Source organism: Dipodomys merriami, unplaced genomic scaffold (assembly GCF_024711535.1).
Source record: "Dipodomys merriami isolate MVZ:Mamm:240054 unplaced genomic scaffold, mDipMer1.0.p SCAF_6, whole genome shotgun sequence".
Lineage (NCBI taxonomy): Eukaryota > Metazoa > Chordata > Mammalia > Rodentia > Heteromyidae > Dipodomys > Dipodomys merriami.
The window spans coordinates 59,272,631-59,296,132 of NW_027206179.1; the positions used below are offsets into that span (position 1 = coordinate 59,272,631).

The 23,502-nt window shown below is 31.9% G+C and overlaps 1 protein-coding gene across 3 annotated transcripts in view; it reads right to left on the bottom strand.

Annotated features, from left to right (window-relative positions):
- Nbea (neurobeachin) overlaps positions 1–23,502 on the bottom strand; it is a 536,577-nt gene that overhangs the window by 341,330 nt on the left and 171,745 nt on the right. For 2 of the 3 annotated variants that reach the window (XM_070002975.1, XM_070002977.1), the window contains 3 exons: positions 22,181–22,619; positions 11,029–11,183; positions 8,640–8,766 (listed from right to left, as the gene is read on the bottom strand). In XM_070002975.1, the coding sequence (XP_069859076.1) occupies positions 8,640–8,766; positions 11,029–11,183; positions 22,181–22,619 (721 nt within the window). The remainder of the gene's footprint in view (positions 1–8,639; positions 8,767–11,028; positions 11,184–22,180; positions 22,620–23,502) is intronic. The other variant, XM_070002976.1, reaches the window with a different exon arrangement.

Consider the following 23,502-nt stretch of genomic DNA (forward strand, 5'->3'; position numbering starts at 1 on the left):
AGATTTTCTATGCCTGTAAAATTAAGGTATTCACAATACTTGGTGATTAAATAACACTATGCCATGTAAAGTACATGGAAAAGTACCTGGTACACAGTGAGAGATCAATGTTAGTTTATGTAAGTTATGGAAGATGTGAGGCCAACATATTAGACTTTCTTCTGCAGGAAAGACAAGAATGGTAAGAAATCAATGCTTCAAAATAGATTTCTTCTACAACTACATCTGAGGATACACTTAAGAATGAAACAAGAATGAAACTAATTATGGAATAATTTATGATATATTAAAAAACATTTAAAACTAAACTCTGGCATGAACTTTATTCTTTAAGCAACTCATAGGAATTAAGGAGTACTACAAATTTCTTAATGTGGAAAAAGCAAGCTCAGTACCAGCACTTCTATTTAACTTTTTCTATTCTTAACTGGGTCAACACTTTCGAGAAAGAGACCAACATGGAACAAACTGAGGCTTGTGCACTTCCACAAACACTCGAAGAAAATGTCTGGAGGGACATCAGTAAAGAAAAAAAAAGTGGGGAAGGCTTGGAGTGAAGACCCAAGTTTGTAGCATCTGCTTCACACTACTACTCCTAGGCAATCACCTACTATAAAACAGAGGTTTTCAACCTTGCTGTGGTTCAGAATTACTTAGCTTGATGAAAACAGACTTCATCAGTTCTCCCCTATTACCCTCCCTACAATACTGATTCAGCAGAGATAAGCATGCAAGAACATGTACTTCCAACAATTCTCAGGTGACATTGATTGAGGCTGCTGATCAGAAAACACTTTGAGACTGACTGCTCTAATGGAATGATTTAAATACGTAAGTAGTAATAGTAAATTATTAATTTAAATTACTAACTTAAATTAATTTAAAAGGTAGTGCAAAATGAAATAAATATCCCCTGCCCCTAAAATAATACCTCAAGTTGCCTGAAGTCACAGAATAACCATTATCACAGTAAATTTCTCTGACTTTTAGTATGCACAAATAGAACTTCTTTTACTGCCATCAGGATCATGTCTTAGAATTTATCGGCTAAATTAATCACCTCTATGAAGAAATGATATGTAAAACTTGTTAAAAGTGAGCCTATGAGAAAAATCTACCTAATTATTGGAAGCATAAACATGTATTTTTAGTTGAAATTAAAAGAGGGAATAAAATTACTTTTGAGAAAAATTCTGGATTCATGAAAGTTCACATTATAACTACACTATTGGGTTGAATTTACTAACTATTGTAGGGCAGTACTCAAATGGTAGAGCACTTTCCCAATAAGGTTTGGTTTCAATATAGTTCTGAAAAGTCATGTATTGCAGATCAATAAAAAGTTATGAAATTCAAATGGCAAGAAAGGACCTCCTATCCACTGGGGGGAAAAAGCAGGATCTGATGGTTTTACAGCTGAATTTGATGAGACCTTTAAAAGAGAACTAACACTAACATTCCTCAAACTCTTTAATGAAATAGGAAGAGAACACTACCAAAATTATTCTATGAAGCCAGCATTTTATTCTGGAGGCTAAGATGTGAGGATCACAGTTCCAAGTCAGGTTAGGAAGAAAGTTCAATTAACTATGCATACACTCAAAAAGAGCCAGAAGTGGAGCTGTGGCTTTTTGCTTTGAGCAAAAGAACTTAATTGGTAGCTTTTCTGTACGCCAAGAAGAGAAGATTCAGACTGGACTGAAATCAGGCACTTTTACTGTATGCTACATCAGTTGATTTTTGTTTTCTTTTTCTTTTTCTTTTTTTTTTTTTTTTGGTGGTTAACTGACGCTGAACTCTGAGGCTTATGTCTTGGTTCCTGAGCTTTTAAACTCAAGGCTGGTTCTCTACCACTTGAGCCACAGCTCCACGTATAACTTTTTCTTGTAGTTTAGAGGAGATAAAAGTCTCATGGATATACCTGAATGGGCTGGCTTCATTCAAACTGTGATCCTCAGATCTCAGCCTCCTTAGTAGCTAGGATTATAGGCCTGAACTACGGGCAACTGGCTCAGTTGAAACATTTTTTAAGAAAGAACACTACTGATTTCCTAAGGAAATTCCTCTCGCAACTTGAGAAATTTATCAGCTACTCTAACAACATTACTAACTCTAGGAAAGTAAGTACAAAGAAAGTAAGTACAAAGGAAGTACATCAGATGAAATTCTATACAACTCATGCCTGATTAAAACAGTATGATTTATGGTATAAGATCTTACTATCATGGTTTAAAAAATGATTTAGGTATTGTCTTTTATCTGTTTTAAGTATCACTTGAGATAATTTGTAAGAAGTCTATGATTAAAACTTTAATGCATCCACAGGTAAAAGTACTGTACAAAAACCCTTAGCTACATTATTAAATACTATAAAAGGTTATATTTGGACTCAAGATATATTTTAGGCCATTGTGAATAAAGGTAAATCAATTAGTAGAAAGCTAAATTTTTCTTACCTCCTATTATTTAAGTAAATGGATTTATAACATCATTCATAATAAAGTAACATTCTTCCAATGTTGTATGCTATAAAATTCTACTTCATAGTCAGGACACTTTATACAATGAATTCTATTTTAATAAATCATTACCATATCATCAAGTATGGTTACTTAAATTTTGATTTCACTTTTTTTGTATTTTCTTGTCTTAAGCATAATGTCACAAAACATAATGAAAGAATAATTTGAGTTAGCAAATGAATAAAATTTAAATTTCCTAAGTCATACTAAAAATGAGAGGCTTTAATAATTTAAAAATTAATTATATTATGTGAAGAAATGTATCTAAATGCTATAGATCAGATAAAAAAGATTAATTAGTGATTAGTGAATTCTATGGCAGAAATTTTTTAACCTTTCTTTTCCTTTTGGCATTACTATGGTTTGATGTCAGGGCCTCCTAATAGTCAGGTACTTTGTCACTTGTACCACACCCCACAGGCCTTTCTTGCTTTAATTATTTTTTGGATAGGATATTAATTTTTTGTCTGGAGCCATTTTTAGACCATAATTCTCCTACCTATAACTTCTAGCTGGAATGATAAGCATTAATAACAACTCATGGATTAGTGACTTAGATAAGATCCTACTAATTTCTTGGGTAGGATGACATTGAACCATGATGCTCCTGATCTCAGTTTCCTATGTAGTTGGGATTATAGGGATAAGCCACCATGCTAGGCCATGGTTGATAGTTTACAAATTAATACTCCTACATAAATTAGAAAATGCATACATAAACAAATGAAATTACTTGCTTAAATAGCACAGATGAAAAGTTAAGAGCAGGTTAGTATTAAATAAGAGAAAAGCCATAGAGTGAACTTAAATTTTAACTAGCTACATATATAGTAGTAACTTATAAGCATCAACCTTAAACATTTTATCTAGCTTTTGCTAAATCTCTAGCATGACATATAATTTAGCTCATGAGAAAATGCATCCTAAATCTCAGAACTTGTTAAATAAGGGCATATTTATGGTATTTTTAACTACAATTTTGTAGGATTGCAGCACTAAGCAAACTGGAGACAAAAAAAAACCCCATATAGTTATTTTATTTCCCCATGACTTTGTAAAATTCAAAACGGACACTTCTCCTTATTTCTTCTATACAGAATCATATATATTTCAAATGCATGATGTATATATATATATATATATATATATATATATATTAAACAACCAGATAAAATTACAAAAATTAAGTAACTGAAGCTAAACAGAATCTCTTGTATGCAAGAAGATTACTATTTATATGGTAAACTGTATTCCAAATAAACGTTTTTTAAGTTTAAAGAAATATGATGCCTTTTAAAAGCTCTTTGGATTGCATTTTTGGAAATTGCTAATTGCACATTTTGTAAACAAAAAGAAAATAAACGAAATATAAATGTAACAATTCTTCTTTTCAAGTCAACTAGGCAAATAAAAAGCCACAAAAATGTACTACAGTGAAATAGAAATGTAAGATGAGCATATGAGACTAAACTGAGCCAAAACAACAAACCAAGGAAAATAAATGGTTGGGATAATTGTTTTAAGTAGCTGATATAAAACTAAACTAAAGCCTTAAGCTGAAGAGCTCAGGGACAGTGCCCAGGCCCAGCGTTCAAGGCCCATGACCGACCAAAAAAAGGAAAAAAAAAGAATTTGAATATCTAGGAAGAAACAGAGGACTTCTACTTGTAGTAAGTAATAATTTAAAAACTCTGAAAAGTCTCTCTTGCAATAAGCATAAAATAAGATAATCCACAGAATCCTAACTTGGTTAGGACTCATCAGAAAACTGAGGTTGTCAGGCAACTAACTAGCCTTGAAGTAAACTCAAAACAAGACAGGAATAGGAATTTCCAATGAGGAATGGAGGAATGGAATACAGGACCTTGTTTAGCAGGAACAAAGAACAAACGTTTGTCAATGTAACACTGGTAAGATTTCATCCAAACTTTTTAATTAACTTCTAAGTAAATGTAAACTAATTTGAAAAATATGAAATTATGAGAGTTGCAGACACAAGGGAATTTACAGTAATTACCAGGCTTCTCTAACAATTCTCACTACTCATGGGAGAAACTGAATATAGCACAAAGTATTTCTTCACTTCCATAGGCTAAGAGGAAGAAGTAACTGTGGCACGATGCATTGCCTCCATCCTTCTTCCCATCTCCTTTACTGAACAGAATAAAAGCCTAAAGGACCTGGAGAAAGCAGCAAAACCTGTCATTTTCTGGGGAACGTCTATTTAAAGAAGGAGGAATATTAAATTTTTTTCAGCTCTAGGGACAGAGCGGAAAACATTCTGAATCCTCATATTTATAGACCTTTAATTTCCAATTAATTAAGCACCCCAAATTTAAGAACAGGAACAGCCCATAACTCAAACTGAGTCTGAATCATGACAATGGAGAACCATATGCCCTTAAACATAAGGCCTGTAAGCACCTAGTAACAAGTATTAGCAGTCTACTGTAGCAAAAAAAGAAAGAAAAAGAAAAGAAGAAATTAATGTGGAAAACACAAGATCAAAAAGCCTAACACTTAACTAAATACAAAGTAAAGGCAGAAAAGTTCAAAGACTGTGGTACAATAAAAATAACTGATGAAAAGGACAAAACAAACAAACAAAAAAACCCAGCTCAAATCTTGACTAGAATGTTTCAACGCCTGATACTAGAGAATAGAAAAATAGAAATAGATCCATTTCAAACAAATACACATTATACAAGATTGGAAAATAAAACAAAGTAGTAGAATCATAATCATAAAAGTATCAGAATTTAAAGTAACTAGTGTTAAGAGTTATTCAACAGTTGAAAATATAGAGACAGCATATACAAATAGATGGGGAATTAACCTAAAATATAAAAACTTACAGAATGCATAAACAATATAAAATATGCAATTCCATCATGTTAAATCCTTGAAAATAAAATCTTAGCTACAATGTTAAAAATATTATGTGTTTGTCTGGACCAGGATAAGTGTGAGTTATAAGTGAGGTATAATAGTAATATCTAGGATGATGAATTTATTCCATATTTTTATTATTGTGATTTTATGGATTCATGAACTGGTAAAAACTCATGAAAATATATCCTTTAAATGAGATGAGTTTCTACTAAATTTCAGCAACATGAACAAATGGTTTCAAAAAAGCCAATCTTGAGAAAAACATATAAATATAAAATACTAAATTTTTAAGAATTAGTCAAATGAAAAACATAAGATTTCTATATAGCAAACAAAACCATTATAGGGATTTCTTGGCATTTGATTATAGGGATAATTTAAGGAAAATCTAAAGATATGAAAGGAATACATCAAAACCATAGTTTAGAAATTCAAATTTCAAAAGATATAAAGATGCAAAATGATCCCAGTTACAAAATTTAAAAGTACTTTAAAAATTCCATTAAAAAAATGAAAATCCCACCAAGTGGTAAACACTGAAAAAACTATTCTAAAATTTAAATCAAACTATGCATCATTAATAAAGCTCAGACTTTCTTGAGGAAAAACAACAGGACTTTACTCAAAAATCATACTGTCTTTTATGAAAATTAAAGCTATTTTTGACCACATACAGAGGATGGACATATAACCATAGAAGACAAACTGGGTCAAAGATTAGTACAAAAGTGTAACAAAGAATATATTGAAGCTGAGTGCCAGTGGCTCATGCCTATAATCCTAGCAACTCAGGAGAATGAGATCTGAGGATCATGGTTCAATGCCAACTGAGGCAGCAAGTCAATGAGACTAGAAAACAGGAAGGCGCAATGTGGCTCAAAGTGGCAGAATGCTAGCCTTGAGCAAAAATGTTCAGAGATAGCACCCAGGCCCTGAGTTCAAGCCCCCATGACTTACAAAAAATATATATATATATTGACACTTGTGACAACATATATTGACATTTTGTGACAAAAATGGCAGAGCATGGGACATCAGAATCTTTTAAATAAAGGGTGCTGATAATCTTCATATTATTCCTTTCTCATTGCACTCATAGTCAACTCCAGTTAGAGTACACATTTAAATATAAAAAGCAAAGAAAGGGCTGGGAAGATGGCTCAGTGGTAGAGTGCTTGCCTTGCATGCCTGAGGCCCTGGGTTCGATTCCTCAGCACCACATAAGCAAAAAAGAAAAAAAAAGCTGGAGGTGGCGCTGTGGCTCAAGTGGTAGAGCGCTAGCCTTGAGCTGAAGAGCTGAGGGACAGCGCCCAGGCCCAGAGTTCAGGCTCCACTACCGGACCCAAAAAAAAATTTAAAAAAAAAAAAAAAAAAAAAAAAAGCAAAGAAAAAAGAAGCCAGAAGATAAAAGTGGGATAAAGTATAGCCTAAGATTCCTTAATAACATAATAAGCACTCAAAAACAACAACAAAAACTGGTCATCTGAATTTCATTAAAATGTTTAACTTCATTGGTCAAAAGAGAACATACTGATATTTCTAAGAAAATCTACAACAGAGTGGGAAAAGATACACAGTACATATAACCATTGGAGGGCTAATGTTCAAATTATATAAATAACTATTCATAATGAATAAGAACAAAAGTCAATTTTTTAATGGGGCTAGAAAAAATCTTAAGAAGCAAACTTAAAGACCAATAAACTTAAAAAGTACAGTGAAATGCCACTATGCTTAGACAAAAATAAAAGAGGGACAATTCTAAATCCTATTAAAGATGTGAAACAACTTGAGTTCTTACTTCCTGCTGCTCAGTTATTAAATTTGTATAAACACTTTGAAAAATTATTTCACATCATTGCATAAAGTCAACAACATGACACTATGAATCAGTTACCTAACTGACACACTTTCAGGTACCCATATCTTTGCAGTATACCTAAAATGATTAGCAGCTTATTATCTAGATAGCAGTACTGTTTGTAACAGCTAAAAAAATGAGACATTCCAAATACCTATCATCAGTAAAATGAGTTAAAAAGTTTCAGTATACATACCCAAAGGAAGAATGAACAACTTGATATGTATGAATCTCATGAACTTATTTTGGAACAAATGAAAAAAGGTATATACGTATGATGTACTTAAAATTTCAAAGATGAAAGAGTCCCAAGATTATAAGTCATGCTGAAAATTTTGAAGAGAACCGTGAGGGAATGGAGTCTGAAGTATTCTAGGGTACTGGTAAGAGTTTATTTGTTTTGGTGATGGTAACATGAGTTTATTCACTCTTTCACTGTATTTTTGTTATGCTTGTAATAGAAATGTGATTACAAATATATATACATTTGTGTATATGTGTACACTTTAATTCCAGAATGAGAGGCAGTTCACTCTAAGAATACACTTTAATCACAATAAATAAGGCAGTGTTTGTTTATTCAACTTTCAATGCTCTCTCTCTCTTTCTCCTTCTCTCTATAGCAAATATATATATAGTATATAGTTTATTATACAATTCAAATTTTGTATTTTACTGACTCAATTTCATCAGCTCTCAATGTGCATGTTAAAAGTTGTTGAAAATTAGTAATGTACATTATAGCAGCATACATTATAGGAATATAATAATATTAGGAATATATATTAATATTATATAGTAAAATACACTACTATAATGTATATTACTATAATATTATGACATCATATGCTCATTAATTAATATGTTTAACAGCATTCTCATTTTATACTTAAATGTAAAAATGTCAGCATATTTATGAAATATAAAGAATATAAAATTAACCTATATCACCAAGAATCCAACTACATATATGTATTTTTTTATTGTGAAAATACTGTACAGAGGGGTTACAATTACATGGGCAAGATAATGAGTACATTTCTTATCAAGCATTGTAGCCTCCTCCTTTGTTTCCCCTCATGTATGTATTTATTACATATCATTTCATTGTGATTAAAAAAGGGAGAGTTGGACTGGAGAGGTGGCTCAGTGGTAGAGTGCTTGCCTTGTATGCATGAGGCCCTGGATTTGATTCCTCAGCACCACGTAAGGAGAAAAAGCTGGAAGTGGTGCTGTGGGCTCAAGTGGTAGAGTGCTAGCCTTGAGTTGAAGAGCTGAGGGACAGTACCCAGGCCCAGAGTTCAGGCCATGACTGACAAAAAAAAAAGGGAGAGTAGAGTGAGTAAAAAAACAGTTATGCACACCTCATGTTTTCAGCTGAATCCTCTGGCATTGGAGCAACAGTTTGCACAGCCGGAAGGTTTTTACTGGTAGCACCATTCACAAAACTAGAGGAGGAGGAGGATGAGGACGAACCTGAATCCACGGCACCTGTACCCAAAATAACAATTTTTAGTCTTAAATATGAATATTTTAATAAAATAATTTTAATAATGTCATTAGTATTTGCTCATTAAAGAATAAGTCAGCTGAATTTAATAACAGCATATGGCAGTTAAAAACCAAATGGCCTTTAGAGTAATTACAAACTATACTTTTAAATAACAGGCATTGAATTAAAATCTAGTTGATTTACTTATGCTATAAAAATCTAACAAAACTACATATATGAATGGGGTATAAATAAAAGACATGAACAAAAGAAAAAATTCTAGATAAAATGAAACTGAAAAAACAATGCAAGTCTAAATGTGCAATTTTTATGGTTATTTCTATGTTGAAATCACTTTAGTATTCATTATTTGAGTCATAATTTATAATATCTTAAGGATAATTTTGTGGCTCTGCAGTATCAAATGTTTGCTTTATAAAGTGATTCTGTAAAAAAGACCAAAATGAACATAATTGGAATTGATTTTAAAATACTGAGTTGTCCTCAATGATATGAAGATGCCATTTTAGAATGTATTTTCCTACAATTTGCAATGAGTATACTAAATAGTTGGGAGTTGAGGGACATCTAGTGTTTCTAAATATTATAGTATCATTTAATTCTCATAAAACTGAGTTACTTACTGGATTTCTACACTAATATTTATATATTTCTATGTGCCAATATTGAAATTGGACAATGTACCCAGTTTAGATGTTAGCCCACAATTCATCTGTCTGTTTGTATATAGCCAAATATTTATATGTGAATTTAAATACTTTATTCATATTCTTAAGAAGGAAGTTCAATGGCTCAATTTTATTTTTAATTGTAATAATTTGATTTGAACTCTCACCAAACTTCTTGTTAATTATAATATTCTTAAGAGAGAAATTAAAAAGTATAGTAATGACTTTGTTCATACAAAGACATGAGGTGATTTATTTTTCATATAACTAAATCTTAAGAAAAATAAAAGTTTTATTCAATAAACAACAATAAATTTAGATTATCTTCTCTTCCATTGTACGTTAACAAATCCTAAGACTTTGGTATATGGTAAAGAATACATAGCATATAGTTAAAAATGTTTTCTAGAAAACCAAATAAGTGTAATGAATATAAATTTGAAATACTGGAAAGACTTTCATTTCTTCAGACAAGCCATATATAAACATTTATTTATAATATAGATAAGCAAAAGCTGTTAAAACTCTTTAACATAATTCCAATAATAATGTTTATCTTCTCATATATGTATATATATGTATATATATATATATATAAATATGTTTAATAGAGTACATTCTACTTACTACAACCCATAAATGTGTTGTTCATGATATGTCAGACTCAGGTGGTATGATAAACAAGATAGATACAGAAAGCACAAAGAAGAGCTATGAAATTAATAAAAATGGGAATAATCTAAGTAATGATAATAAATGGAAAAGTTCAAGGCTATACAGTTTGGAGAAGAGAAGACTACTATAGTCAGGGAAGAAAATCAGGGATCATCTTGCGTTGTATAAATACCTAAAATGGAATCACAAAGATTTGGGTAAGGATTTATTTAGCTAATAATCAACAGGAACATTTCTGGAAATTTACAAAAAAAAGATATTTTAGGCAGGCTTTAAAAATCTATAGTGAGTTGGAATTTTTGGTTGCATTAGGATATTGTTGGACAATGATTGGATAAAATTATAATCTAAATATATAAATTCATTCAATGTAAAACAGAGTTTTTATTCACATGCACTTTTTGATAAGTTGAGGCTCTTGCATATCATCAAGGCTCTTAGGGGAGCTTTGCCTTCCCATAGGGGATTAGCAAAGACTATTATTATTCAGTCAATAAAGGTTACTAAGTCCATGTTCTGTCACTAGCATTTTAATATACATTGATACTTTTTATACAATTTACTAATTTTTACATAACAATTTCAATATTCATATTATCATTTACTTTTGCTCCCCAAATAATTTTTAGTAATTTGATTTCTCTAAAAGAGCACTGTAGTTTTGAGAAAACTCAAAACAGACAATAGTGTTCCCTAGAATGACCAAGCAAAACTGCATCCTAGAATTAGAGTCAAGTTCTGAAAAGCTGTAACATAAAGTATAGCATTCTTAAGATTAGCGTAATCATAAATAAATGGTAAGGGCATTTCAATTTCTAAAGTCAAATAAGAGAAAATGAAGATATAGAAAACAGAAAGAAAAAGATGAGGTATCACAAAAATATTTAAGGACAATACCTGTTGTATTAATCATACTTTTTGGTGTAGCTCCCGTAGCAGCAAATATGTTAGAGGTACTGCCTGTTGGCAGCCCACTTCCTGCACTGGTGGCTCCCACAGTGGTGACAGCTAAGCTACCTGGAGGTGGCTTCTTTACAGGCACCACAACACTCCTACACAGACAGCAGTGATACAAAATAACAAACATGAGTTCAAGATGAACTCTAATTTTACCAAAATCACATAGTCCACATTGAATTCAACTTCCCTCCCTCCATTCCAGTTTGCTTTCTTTCTTTAGCTACTTTTGATCTCTTTCTTATTTTCAATTTTAAGAAAATGCTTAATTTTTGAGACCAATTTCATCAGTGAAAAGCATATAGGTATTAAGGAAACACTTCGAAGTGAACTGGTTACAAAAAAATAATTTGACCAACGTTAATGCAGTATCTGGAGTTTGCAGTTCTTTCCTAAAATCGCTCCATCATGATCAGGGAATATTGGGAAATATGTGCTAACGTTAGTAGACTTTACAGGCTGAATGAGTATAGAATTTCTTGACAAAGTTTACATCACATGTCCACTTTATACATATCACATTTTCCATGTGTAAAATGTTCATGAAAAATGTAAAACTACCAGCTACTTGGGAGGCAGAGGCAGGAGGATCAAGAGATCCAGGGAGACCAGGCCTGGAAAATGTTTGCATGGCCTTATATCCAAAACAAAATACAACAACAACAGCAACAAAAAGGCTTGGGGAGTGGCTCATGTAGCAAGTTGGCTCATGTAGCACTTGCTTCATATGCATGAGACCCTGCAAAATAAAATGAAAAAGTAAAAACAAAAGGTATTAATAAGGAAAATATGAAGTCTCTGTATAGAAAAGCTAAAACTTAGTTATGGCATAGTGACATGCCTATAATCCCAGTACTTGGGAGATTGAGGCAGGAGGATCTTGAGTTTGAGGCCAGAACAGGCTACACAAAAATATCTTGCCTTCAAAAGGAAAGAAAATGGAACTATAGATTAATAAGCAACATCTATGGTAACTGCTATTTTATTCCTATTTTATATTACTTTACTCTTTGAGACTTTATTTTTCTATCAAAATTGCATTGGTTTTCTAGTAGAAATGTTATAATGATAAATGAGGTGACAAGGTATTTGTTTAGAGAAAAATTTAGCTTTTGAGTCTTGACTTTTTGAAAACAGGAGTGCAATATTTTCCTATATTATTTTCTAATTTTTAAATTAATTTCACTTAAAAAAATCTAAGCTTTGCAATGTGTTAAGTTAAAATGATAAAAAACACATTGATACCCGTCAACTTAAAACAAAAATATGAGTAACAAGATTCTTTCTAAAGTGATAAGTATACAGAAAGCCCATTCCCTTCAAATTTTATAGCACTCCAAATTTCACAAATATTTTCCAAACATTATCTAGTAACGGTGGTTAACTTGTTAAGAAAAAAAAGATTTATGAGATGTCTTCAGCTAAACCTTTCTTGAAAACTAGTGACAGACAATACACAAAAATTTTAAACCTTGCCGGGCACTGGTGGCTCACGCCTGTAATCCTAGCTACTCAGGAGGCTGAGATCTGAGGATCGTGGTTCAAAGCCAGCCCCGGCAGGAAAGACCGTGAGACTCCTATCTCCAATAAATCACCAGAAAACCGGAAGTGGCACTGTAGCTCAAGTGGTAGAGCATTCGCCTTGAGCTGAAGAGCTGAGGGACAGCGCCCAGGCCCAGAGTTCAAGACCCACGACCGACAAAAAATAAAATAAAATAAAATAAAAATTTAAACCTAATATATATCCTTTAATGTACCAATATTACTACTTTTCCATTAAAAAAGCTCCACAAATTGGCATATTCTCAAGTATTTAGTTTAAACACGTTTCCTTAACACTAACATTTTTCTCAGAGACATTTAAGTTCAACATCTTTAATAACTAATTCAATGTTATAAACTAAATTTATAAAAATTGTGACTCTTTTTAAGGGGAGAGGCAATCCTGGGGATCAAACTCATTTCTGACCCTTGTGAAATAGGAGGTAAAGCACTTGAGCCTATCTCCGGCACCTTTTTGTATTTACTACTTTTCTGATGGGACCTTGCTTCTTTTAGTCCTGGCTAGTCTGACCAAAGTCTCCATCTCTTTAGTAACTAAGATTACAGTATTGACCCCATACCAGGCTTGCCTGTGATTATTCTTCTTAATTTTAGAAAAACTTAAATCTTTTCTTAACAAAAGGTATTAACAATCTTAAATAATTTACTTATGCTAAAATTTCCTCCATTCTTTTGCTCACAATATTTTCTTCTTTTTTCTGTAACAATGATATAATAAAATCCTTTCATCTCTATCTTAACTTTCAACGATTTCACCAAAAGCACCAAAGCACTGGTCAGTTCTTAGCATATGGTTTCATTTATTTCATTGTGAGGTACTATGACATTATACAAGAAATACAGAATGAGATATTTTTTCTGCATTTCTTAAAAATTCTTGTGGATAAAGAAGTATAGGCTGAATCAGGGGCCAGTGACTCATGCCTATAATCTAAGTTACTGAGAAGGCTTAGATCTGGATGATAGCTGTTTAATGCTGGCCCCAACAGAAAAGTCTGCTAGATTCTATTTCCAAAATAAACAACATAAAGAAGGTTGGAAGTGTGGCTCACATGTTAGAGCACCAGTTGAACAGGTGTAAGGATAAGTTTAAACCTCATTTCTCATAAAAGACAAAAAGAAAAAGAAAATAGAACTAGATTGACTGATAGTGCTTTATCAAATGAGTTTGCAGATAATAGAAAAACTAAAAAAAGATTACTGACTATCAGATCAGGGGTAATAAGTTTGTTATACTTCATATAAAAGAATATTAGTAGTGTTTATCCATAGTAATATCCAGTGAATGAGATGTAAGAAATAAGTGGCACTGTACAAAAAATTCATATCTCTGGTTTCTCTTATTTGCAATAACTAGTATACGTCTAGGATAATCTTACCAGACAAGCAGAAAAGGTCAAAAGCTATGTACATATGACCATATAAGATGATGCTAAGCGAAATGAACCCCAAGATATGGACACAAGAGATTTTTATCTTTGTCACTGTTGGGTTTTAAAAAACGTACTATGTGATTTTTTTGTTCCTTTTGTATATTCTCCCCCATGGCATTACCCCTTCCCCCCCCCCCTGCATCTTGTATATACATTTTTCTAATTTGGGAAGGAGAACGGAAATAACAAAATGCTGAAACAAGATACAGGTTGACCCATTGTAACAATGAGATGTGAAAGACATTATGTTGAAAATGAACTTTACAACTTTGGAGGGGGGAGGGAGGAGTTGGGGAGATAAAGAAGATAGGGATGGTAAAAAAACAAAGGAAAAAAACTAAGGAGGGGATAACAATGCTAGATAGGAAATGTACTCATTACCCTATTAATATAACTACAGTATCTTTTTTTGTTTTTTGGGGGGTTTTTGGCCAGTCCTGGGCTGGAACTCAGGGCCTAGGTACTGTCCCTGTGCTTGTTTTGCTGAAGGCTAGCCGTCTACCCCTTGAGCCACAGCACCACTTCGGGCTTTTTCTGTGAATATGGTACTGAGGAATTGAACTCAGGGCTTCATGCATGCGTGGCAAGCATTCTAACACTAAGCCACATTCCCAGCACCACTGGACAGTATCTTTCCAATAAAAAAAATATTAAAAAATCAAATCTCAAATTACTATACTTGTAGCTTATCAACAAAATTTAAAAATATTGTATTTGAGTATAGTACAAAAATATAAATATAGAAGCATAGTGGCTAAAGTAGCCAACTTTCAAGTGTCTGCAGAGCTGTGTTAGAATACTAGTGGATATGAAAAAAAATCTCAAGTTCTATTCTCTTCTCTGTTAAAATGAGATTTCTAATGCTTTTCATTGTATAAGATTGTTAAGAAAGACAAAAGGAGATCCACATGCAAAGTGCTCATCATACTACTTATGATATTGTAGAAGAGTGCTGCATTTTAACTAGTAACATTACCAAAACTGAAAGAAACAATAATCCTCCAATAGTACACTCTGGTCACTCCTCCTGAACAAGATTCTATGCGCATCACATTTCAAGACTAATAACAAATAGCATCATATCTGTAAGGGAAGAGTTAGGATGGCCTCATATCAGTAAAAACAAGTCATATGAGGAGAGGCTGAAAGGATCTGAAAACTACAAAAAAAAAAGAGAAAAATAACAATGTTAAAACCAAGAAGGAGCTTCCATATATCTCAAATAACAATTCATTATTGGTGATGATAGCTTTATTCACTGAGTAGTACACAATAAACTGAATTATTGAATTACTGAATTTATTCTAACTCAATGCTATAAATTTGAGATGTGAGCTAATAAGATCCTTTTATTCAGTCACCCATTTAACAGATTTTTTTTATTGTGAAAATACTGTACAGAGAGGTTACAATTACATGGGCAAGATAATGAGTACATTTCTTATCAAGCATTGTAGCCTTCTCCTCTGTTTCCCCTTCCTATCCCTTCCCATTTTCCTCCCCTGCCCCCCATCTAATCCTCCTTCCCCTCCCCAAGTTGTAAAGTTCATTTTCGACATAATGACTTGTACATCTCATAGTTACAATGGGTCCACCTTTATCCCTATTTAAACGATTTGTTTTTTTCCATTTCCCTCCACAAATTATACTGACATCAAATACAGTAAAAGCAGGGATTATACGGTGGGGGAGGGACATACAAAGCAACAAAGAAATAATCTTATAAGTGTGTTAGAAACAATCGCATGAAAGAAAAAAAAAAGCATTTGAATACGTATCTTAGGGTTCACTTCCCTAGCATCAACTTATCTGACTTTTTCTGCTTGACTCATACATATACTAGTTATTGCAAATAAGGGAAACCAAAATTATATTAAGTGAAGTAAGCCATTTAACAAATCTTTACTGAGCAGTGTATAGGGCCTGTTTTAATTTCTAGAGATATAGCCATGTATAGAAAAAAAATTCACTGGTCTGCTATTTCTTGGTGGTTTGCACTGTGTTTACATTCAAGACCTTTGTTCAACAAGCTTGTTTGCTTGTTGTTTTATCAGCATACCTCCAACCCTGCTTTTTTGCTGCTACTTTGGAGATTGGGGTCCAGTGGATTCTTCTTTTGACTGACCTCAAACATGATTTTCCAAATCTCAATTTTACTGATGTAAATAGTATCACAGCTAACTGTCCTCTTGGCACTCATGTAATAAGAGGAAGAGACCTAAATGGGAACATATCTGAATAAACATAGTATTTTGAGTGGTAAATGTTATGAAAACTAAAGCACTGAGAGGAGGAATATTGTTGAAAGAATAGTTCTGTTAGAAGACACACCAAGAGCAGATAAGTGAGAAAACTGAAAGGTGAAGAAAGAAGCCATGAAGGTATCTAGGATAAAGTGTTATAGGAAACATTGAAAAGTCTAAGAGATAACATGAAAAAGGCAAGAAAGGCTTGGACCACTGAGCTTTGTAGTTTATTGTGAGTGAGGTAGGAGCCATCAAGCCCTTATCAAAAGGAATAGTATACTAATATCACGGAAGCTGAGAGCCTGATGAGAAAGAACACTATAAGCAAGAAAAAATGGTGAATGGTTGGAATTGGAATGACAAAGGGACAGGTCAGAAGTAAGAAAGGAAAAATCTGGCAAGGCTAAGGAACTGAATTTGAAAAAGAAGTGGATCTAAGGACAAGAAAAATAAAAACAAAATGCAAAAAATAGCTTCCTTTAAGCAACTAGAAAGTTAACTACCATTAATTAAAAGGGGAAAGACTGTGTTTGAGTATAATAATTATTAAATTATTAATCATGAAGATAGTGAGGTTAAATTGGTAAATGGACAGGCAATCCTCTAGTTTAGGAGAGGGGTTTAGAATGAAATATAAAATATGGGAGCAACTGTCACCTACTTGGTTATTAATGCTAGGAAGGTGAAGAAGATCAAAATGGACTGCAAACAGATAGGAAAAGTGGTCAGAGAGTAGAATCTAGAGCTCCATTAATTATGTCTGCTAATGTTATTTTAAAAACAAGAGTACTTCTTTGTACCTCATGGTTGTCCTATCAACTTATTTTAACCTGACTTATGAATTATAGCCTCTATACGACTACTTAGTAATAAACTTTTAAAATGTGCAAAAAATCAAAAAGATACTGAAAAAAGGATAATTTTACAATTATTCATAGCTCTTTATAAGAATCTCTTTCTTTTTCTGTGTCCTTAGTTTTTTCTATAAGATTAGACAGGTTAGGGATACAATTGTACTAAGAAATTTAGGGGCTTCAAAGTAAAAAATGATCTATCCCATGCCTGAGGGTTCATACGCATACCAGAAGGGAACATATGCATAAACAAATGAGCTTTGCAATTTCTTTCAACCATTGCTCAACATTAGTTATGTCAAGGACCTCGCAGATATAGTACTTTTTTCTGGGACTGAAGTCTTTTAATCATGCTAGGAAATACCTATTTATGGCATATCTGAGAGTAGATATAGGCCATTCATTTGTCACCGAAATTTAGAACTTCAGGGATTTTTTTTCAGCAGTAAGGCCATTTAATTCCACTAACTCCTTGTGTTTGGAAACTAGATTCAAAAAGACAGTTAACTGATCACAGTCACAGAACTAATTAAATAATAATCAAATATTAATAACCAGTTTTAATTTCCAGGTAAGCTACTCTAACAAAGCTTATAGATGCTAAATATTTATCTTGAAAAAAACCCTGCAAATTAGGAAAAAGTAATGTGCTAAACATTTTAGGGCAGTATTATTATTGACTGAAGCTCATCAGAAATCTGATGTTATCATTGACTATGTTTCTCTATTTTGTAAAATATTTGATAACACCAGTAGGAAAACAATTGAGTGTATCATTAAGGCACCTATTAAAAACAAATAATTTATTCAACTTACTGATCAATCTCTGTAAATGACAGGTGAAACAAAGGTAAAACATTGGGGAAACTAGGATGCAACAAGGTTGTGTCAAAATTGTACCTTCTAGTAATTGGCCTTTAAGTCCAATCAGCAGTTATATACTCAAAGCCTAATGAAAAACAGTTTGTAGTGGATAAAACTAGAGAATTTTCCATTTATCTTTTAAGTGGTATATATAAAATAAACATTTTCAAACAGTAGCAATAAAAACACAAAATGAGGATTCTCAAAAGTACTTTTCACATTCTTACATAATTCTTTACTAAAGAAAGTCATTGTCAGAAGATTCTATCAACTCTACTAAACATTTTACTTAATAAAAAGCTAATGAAACTATGAAAAATACTATTCTAAAAATTAAGGTTTATGTTTAATATGAATTCTAAATAGATTGATTTTATTGTGATATTACTTATAAGACAGATTTAGAGACATTCTTTTTTAAAAAGTTAAACACTTAGAAGCAAGATATTAAAGTTGAGGAAAATAATATATACATATATTTAAATAGGTCAAATGGAGTAATTTGAACACAAAAGGATGAGAAATAAAAATGGCAAGAATTATATGTTTTCTATAATATCCTAGACTTACAACAAATTTTAAAATATAATAAAGAAAATGAACTGAGAAACATACTACTATCCTTTTCTTGTCTTACTAAGCTAGAGACAAAATTACTTGGAATATAGGGCTAAAATTTTAGTTTGAAAGATCAGAGAAAACTTTACTGGTGGTTTTAAAGAAAAATAAAAATGATACAGTTACTAATATATGAAAAGTAATAGTTTGGCCAGAATATTTATTTCACCATAGTTCTGTAATAGAAATCTATCAGAAGAGATAGCATCGTTGATACCACTGAATTCTGTGATAAGATTATTATGCTTTTCTGTTAGAAAAAAAACACATTTAAAGAAAATGCACATGTAAATCTTTACAGATGGGTGCAGGAAAGAAAAGGAATTACCACTTGCCTATATTTGTAGATAAAAACATTGACAGTATTTTATAAACAAATTGATGAAATACGTAATTCTAAAAATTTATTTTAAAGTATTACTAAATTTGATGTTGTAATCTCCTTAATGAATATATTATAAACTTCCCAATACTAAAATTCTTCAATGCTCCATCCTACGTAGGAAGAAATAATGTACACAGAACATAATTTTGCAGAGTTCTCTTGTATCAGTTATTTTAGGAAACTACTCCCAAACATGCAATCTAGAATCCAGGTTAAATATAAAGAATACATTGTTAATATATATGTAATGGAATCAACAAACAATTGGCCAGCAAATGTAAAATAATAGATTTCCATTGGTATTACTTAATGTAATAGGAAACACGACTTGGTTACAAAGAATATAGCAATTGAGATTGCTGCTATATTTAACTGAAGACAAAAAATGAGAAATACTTTATTGATAGAGAGAAACCCATGATAATTCTGTGTTTGAAACTAGTATCATTCTGTACTTTCATTCTAAAGCCTGTCATCTTAGATCCTATTTTCAAAGAATGTGATTTGATGTTAAAAGACACGTCATAACTTGGACTTCAGACTTCAGTGCTTCAGAAATATGTTTATGTACTTCATAATGTAATTATAGTTACTTTAAGACAGATAAGGCAAATGGTAGCAATACACTAGAAATAAAATGAAAAATGCAGTGGTCCAGAGGCTCTTCTGGGATGATGTGTCTGAAAAGCTGCTCAAAGCTTCAGAGTTTGAAGTTAAATTTTTGATGTTGTCACTCTCAATCTATTGAATGGCTGACAGACAATCAAACCCGTCTGGCTGGCTGGCAGCTCATTTTGCTGGCAGGTGGCAAACAATTAGACACACCAATTTGTGCCTCCTGATGACATTAAAGCATGAAACTAAGTTGTATGCAGGGCCTAGTGATTTGTGTGAAAGCATTTCAAAAATAATACTCTTTGCCGTGGCAACTCATTTCAGACTGCCACCTCCCATTATGGGTTTGAGCAGTGAAGACGACAGACTTGAGTTACGTTCAGTGCAAGGCCGCTTCTGTTCTATCCGTCATCAGTGCCCCCTGAGACCTCAATCCCCTCCTTTCATCAATATCACCTCGTCATTTACATTTGATAGTACTTGAGCTACTGCATATATTAACCACACTGGAGACTCTTTTCCTAAAAAGAAATGAAATATGTTTTGTGCTCTTCTATTTCATTTCTATTTATGCAATTTAGAATAATGATTCCACTCCCACTGCATTTTGCACAAATGCTGCCAGCAACAAATAGAAAGTTCTGTTTATAATGCAATATTTGCAAAAGGATAAAAATTTTGAGAAGCTTATAAATATTGGCACTCAGGTGACTGCTTTGAGTTTAAATTAAGAATGTTATTCTAACAATCCAAATTAAAATAAAAATATTTTACTCAATTTCACTTAATTCATTTGTGCTAGTCACAATAATTACCTGTATTTATTAATTTGCATTTAAACAATATAGTTATAATTTAAAAGTAGGACAAAATTTAAATGACCGTAAATTAATTCATTGTAGCATTTATCTAAAAACTTTTCCATATTTATAACTATATTATTTAAAGGCATGTATTTATATAAACTGATAAACATATACATGAGTGCTCTGGAAAAATATCAAATACATGAAATTGTATAAGGAAGAGTCACTATATGAATGAATATATGAATATTACAATATCAATAGTTTAAAAAGATTTAAATTTTTTCTACATTTCATGATCTCTCAATTGTTCACTTCTTTAGAACCTCAGAACAACACATTTTGACTGTGCAACAATTACTTGCAATTTTTTATTTTTTATTTCTCTACAATTTCACTGAACACAAAAGTAATTGTAATTATTTTTACACCCAAGGAATATATGTAAAATACTAATTAAATTGCTAATAGGCATATTTTCAATTGTATTTTTTAAATATGAAAAGATAATCCATCCTAAAGAAATGAATTTATTTTCACATTTCTACCTACAAAGTGTAAAATAAAAATTACTATTCTGGTAAGGATAAATTGGGCTTTTTAATAGAAAGCAATATTAAACATATGTTTTATTTTATGTATAAATTTTTAACTTTCCGGTTTAATAAATATTTGATTTCCTAATCTGATACTGTCTCACTAAAATTACCTATTTGTTAGTAACTTCATATGAACACATATACAAAATATATACCTTTTTGTATCGTAATACACACATCAATTTTTGGTATGAGGAAGCATTTTAAACATCAATAAACTGATTTAATTTAGATTGTATACTAACATATACTTTCATTTATATATAAATATATAAACATAGACATAGTGGCATAAGTTTGTAATCTTAACTAGCTGGAAAGCAGATTGGAGGACTGCAGGTCAAGGTTAGCTTAGGTTTAGTTCTCAAGAATCCATTATGACCAATAACTGGATGTGGTGGTACAATGCTGTTAGCTCAGCTATAGAGAAGCATAATGACTGGTCCAGAACTTGTGTCTGCCATACTAATAACTCAGGAACCATAGTCTGGGCCAGTCCTAACATAAAGTAAGACCCTATTCTGAAAACAGCCAATGCAAAATAATAAGTAGTTTAGATACTTAAACAGCCAAAATGCTTTTCAGAAATTTATTTCATTACATGCAACAAAATATGGTGTTTATACTGATAACAGAAAACTCAAAGGAAAACAATTTCAAATGATTTCCATTTAAAATTTGAATTTGAATTTTGTTACTTAAATAGAGCATTTAATCTAGAATAGTATGGCATCTTACAATACAATAATGCTATAATTTGAGCATGAGAATAGATTTTGGAGAGGTTTAAACTATCTACTTTCTCATTTTATATGTAAAGCAATAATGTAGGAAGAGAAAAATGAGCTCTGCAATGTACTATAGTTCCTTGATAATATATTATTAACAAAATCTGGGTTCTCACATTCCAATTCAATTCCTCTCATCATACTGAAACCTCTTTTTAAAGATCTATTATTACAATTCCTTATCATATAATCATCAGGTTTATCTCTCTGCTTGATAGTCTTTGTAATAAAAATCTGTATTTTTTCCTGATATTTTAAAATTAACAACCTACTTTTCCTCTCACAAAAAAGAGCACCGTGAGCAGTAAGTTGAGGACCTACCTGTCAAAGGAATGAAACTGCATAGGAAGAATAGCTTGCGCTTCTCTCTTCAATGCTGGATCTGGGTATGGGATAGGTTCAGGGCCACATTCTGCAATTTCAACTGGAGCAGCCACAAGACTTTTCAATATTTCCTTGACATTGATGCCTTTGGTTTGACTAATGCTAGAAATAGATGGTGCAGGCTTCAACAATTCATTGGGATGTTCAGTTAAGCTCTCTTGAGATTTCTTTACTTCAGATGACAAAGTAGATAAAAGTTCACTCATGGCATCAGGACCTGGGGTAGTTTCTAATTCTGCCCCATTCAAGATGCTAGCTACTTGCTCCTCCCCAATTCCTGAATCTGTATGAGGAATTGAACTTTCTATTTGTATTTCTTCACCAGGAGTTGGCGTTTCTTTTTCCTTTATAGTGTCTGGAAATGCAGTAGGTGTTTCTGTAAGAAAGGAATTGATTTTCAAAAACTTCACTAGTGAAAACTCATGTTATTAATAAAACATTCCCACAGCAGGAAAAATACATCCATTAGTATGTTTGAGTGGCAATGATACAAATCACATAAACAGATCACACAACTGCTGTTTCATTCAGTCAGCAGATGTCAAAATAATTTTTAAAAATTATCTAGCATTTCAAAATTAATGCCTTTAATAGCATCAGGAAGTAATTCTTGGAACAATCTCTTAAAGTAGCTTAAAATAATTATTTATTATATGGATTTCCCCTTTTATTCTTCTATTATCTACCAATTATGCGAGAGAAATCCTTGTATTTTGTTAAAATTTATTATTTTCCTTAAATATATGAAGTCAATTTTATACCTTTATGGATCCTTCAATAACCAATAACAAATGTCTGAAATACTTAAGCTAATTGATTCTAGAAAATTATACACACATAACTTTGAAGAATTATCAAAATGTGAAGGACAGAATAATCAGTTTTCAAAAGGATAAATTATTAAAAGTTTTGAGATGATAATCTCAATAACATCAGGCAAAGCCAGAGAAGGTACAAGTCAGAGGTAGAGATAACAATTGTTTTTTAAATAAAACTTCATGAGAGGAGATTGAGAATAAAATTAAAATAAAAGGATTAGGATTGTAGGAATTATTATGTTTCTGGAATGTATAACCTAAGAGTGGAAAAGAATAAACCTGTAACTTATATAACCTGTAATTTGTGTACATTGTGTATTGAGATGAGGGGGCTAGGTTGTTATCCACTATTAAGGGGTATAAACCTATAGATTTCATACTTTTGGTGAGAAAACAACTGCAGCAATATATTCAGAAATGAATGGAGTGGCATTTCTAGAA